Genomic DNA, 2,377 nt, shown 5'->3' on the forward strand with positions numbered 1-2,377 from the left:
TATAATTTATTTTTTTTTTTTTAAGTGCATTATTTTATTACATCAAGTTAAACTTAATAAAAATGAGATGTTGCATTGGAAACTAGCTTAAATAGAATACACTTTTAAATCAAGTAAAATATATTTTTCTCATGTTCATGATGGTTTGGGTTCTGTTGTGTTCAGACGGTCAAACTCAACAAAACCCTGAACGAGTGCATGCCTGGACTGACGGCCAAAGTGTTTCGAACCTTCAACGCCTCGACCACGCTGCAGGATCAGCTCAACAAACTCACCACAGGTGCGCCTGACCCTTGACCTCTGACCCCACCTGGAGCGTATCCGAAATCAATGACCTGCATCTTAGAAATATTCATAAAGCTGTGTGTCTGGTGTTTCAGAGGGCATGACGGTGGAGGAGAAGATCCTGTCGTATAACCGAGCGAACAGAGCCGTGGCCATCCTCTGTAACCACCAGAGGGCAGCACCCAAAACCTTCGAGAAGTCAATGCAGCTGCTGCAGGAGAAGGTGCGACACACCATCATCATCATCATCATCATCATCATCATGATCCTTACAGAACAACACCTGAGCTGATCTGAGCTCAGTAATGACCCAGGTGCCTTCTGAGAGTCAATGCACACTCATTCATACTGCGCTTTATACAGAACAGATCCATTCAGAGCAGCAGTAAACAGGAAAACAACTGAGAGAAATTCATCCATTATGAAACTAATTCAGTTTCAGTTCTATAGAGGACAATAGTGACTTCTGGGTTATCTTTAACGAAAACCACTCTTAGAACATTCATCAGAACATCTCATTACTAACCCTAACCTAACCCTCAACTGAAATAAATAAAACAAACATTATTACTAATTGGTAGAAATTAGACATGATTTAAAAAAAAAAAAAGTAAATCAATGATACTAAAATAATACTGTATTATTCTGCTTAATTCAGTTTAATAACAGTGTTAATGTTGTAAAAGTCATCAATTATGAAATTCAATTTCTGCTGTATAGCAGCTCTACAGAAAACAATAGAGGCATTATTCAGATCTCGTCTGATAGTATCTGTGTGTTTAATAATTATATTGAATATTAATTCTCGTAAACCCCAGTAGAGCTGCTTTACAGCTGAAATATAGTTAGCTTCATGATTGATGGATTGTGCTTTGAATCGGTCTCGCTGTATACAGTGCTGTGTGAAGAGTGTCTCTGAGTGTCGTTGAGTTCAGTCAGACGTTCCTGACCAGTTTCTGAGGTCAAACCTTATTGGATTCCAGGTGGGTTTGTACCTGCAGGGAAGTGCAGCGGTTTGAGCTGTAGAGGACGAGGCGGTCAGAAATAATCACAGCGATGATGGAAACAGCAGAGCGACGTCCAGTCGTTTAGAGTCACGGGTCACACGCTGCTTAATGCACTGCGCGCTGGATACACACACACACACACTCTCGCACACACACACACACTCTCTCGCACACACTCACACACTCTCTCACACACACACGAGAGAGAGAGAGCCGCCGGCGGTCAGAGGTCACGCTTTTGTCTCTCTGCTTCTTGTTACAGATCCAGAAGAAAAAGGAACAAATTGAAGAGGCCAAAAAAGAGCTGAAGGAAGCGAAGAAAGCTCATAAAGACGCTCCGTCTGACAAATCCAAGAAGTAAGGAGTCTTTTAAATGCTCCTGGACTCAAGGTTAGAGCCGATGATCCTCTGCCAGCAGTGTTTGTGCTGTAAAAGCATGAAATATTCAGACCGATCAACAGCCAAAAGAAACAAACAAACACTGCTGCTGTTTATCTGCAATCTGTTTTGGCCTGAAGACATTCACATTAAATCATTAAGGTTACCGTTTGTTCACTGAAAGTACGTTGCACCGGGTCAATTGCATTAAATTGCATCAGTGTTAAAGTCACGTTTTATTATGACAGTCATTGAAGCATCATAAACACTAAGCATTTATTTTTGTCTCTCATGACAACACATTCATTACATTTAATGTTATTCACAACAGAACAGGAATGAAAATTCAAAAAATGAAAAGTAAAAAAACAAACACATTACAGTGGCATTCATTAAATGAAATATGGCAGTTTTTAAGTCAATGTAAAATGTTGTCCTTTTCAGATTTATTACTGTTCACTAAAACTACTGAAACATTAATATATATATTAGATGGAAGATTGCAGATAGTTGCCAGGGCAACATCTTTAATTTTCATTTAGTTTAAAGGGGTCATATGATGCTGCTAAAAACATTATTTTGTGTATTTGGTGTAATGAAATGTGTTTATGCGGTTTAAGGTTCAAAAAACACATTATTTTCCACATACTGTACATTATTGTTTCTCCTCTATGCCCCGCCTTTCTGAAACGCGTCGATTTTTACAA

General features: G+C 39.0%; 1 protein-coding gene across 5 annotated transcripts in view; it reads left to right on the forward strand.

The window, feature by feature from the left end:
• top1mt (DNA topoisomerase I mitochondrial) overlaps positions 1–2,377 on the forward strand; it is a 26,314-nt gene that overhangs the window by 12,878 nt on the left and 11,059 nt on the right. For all 5 annotated transcript variants that reach the window (XM_016499804.1, XM_016499803.1, XM_016499802.1 and 2 more), the window contains 3 exons: positions 166–280; positions 381–508; positions 1,555–1,649. In XM_016499804.1, the coding sequence (XP_016355290.1) occupies positions 166–280; positions 381–508; positions 1,555–1,649 (338 nt within the window). The remainder of the gene's footprint in view (positions 1–165; positions 281–380; positions 509–1,554; positions 1,650–2,377) is intronic.

Source organism: Sinocyclocheilus anshuiensis, unplaced genomic scaffold (assembly GCF_001515605.1).
Source record: "Sinocyclocheilus anshuiensis isolate Anshui unplaced genomic scaffold, SAMN03320099.WGS_v1.1 scaffold1814, whole genome shotgun sequence".
In the NCBI taxonomy this organism is placed as follows: domain Eukaryota; kingdom Metazoa; phylum Chordata; class Actinopteri; order Cypriniformes; family Cyprinidae; genus Sinocyclocheilus; species Sinocyclocheilus anshuiensis.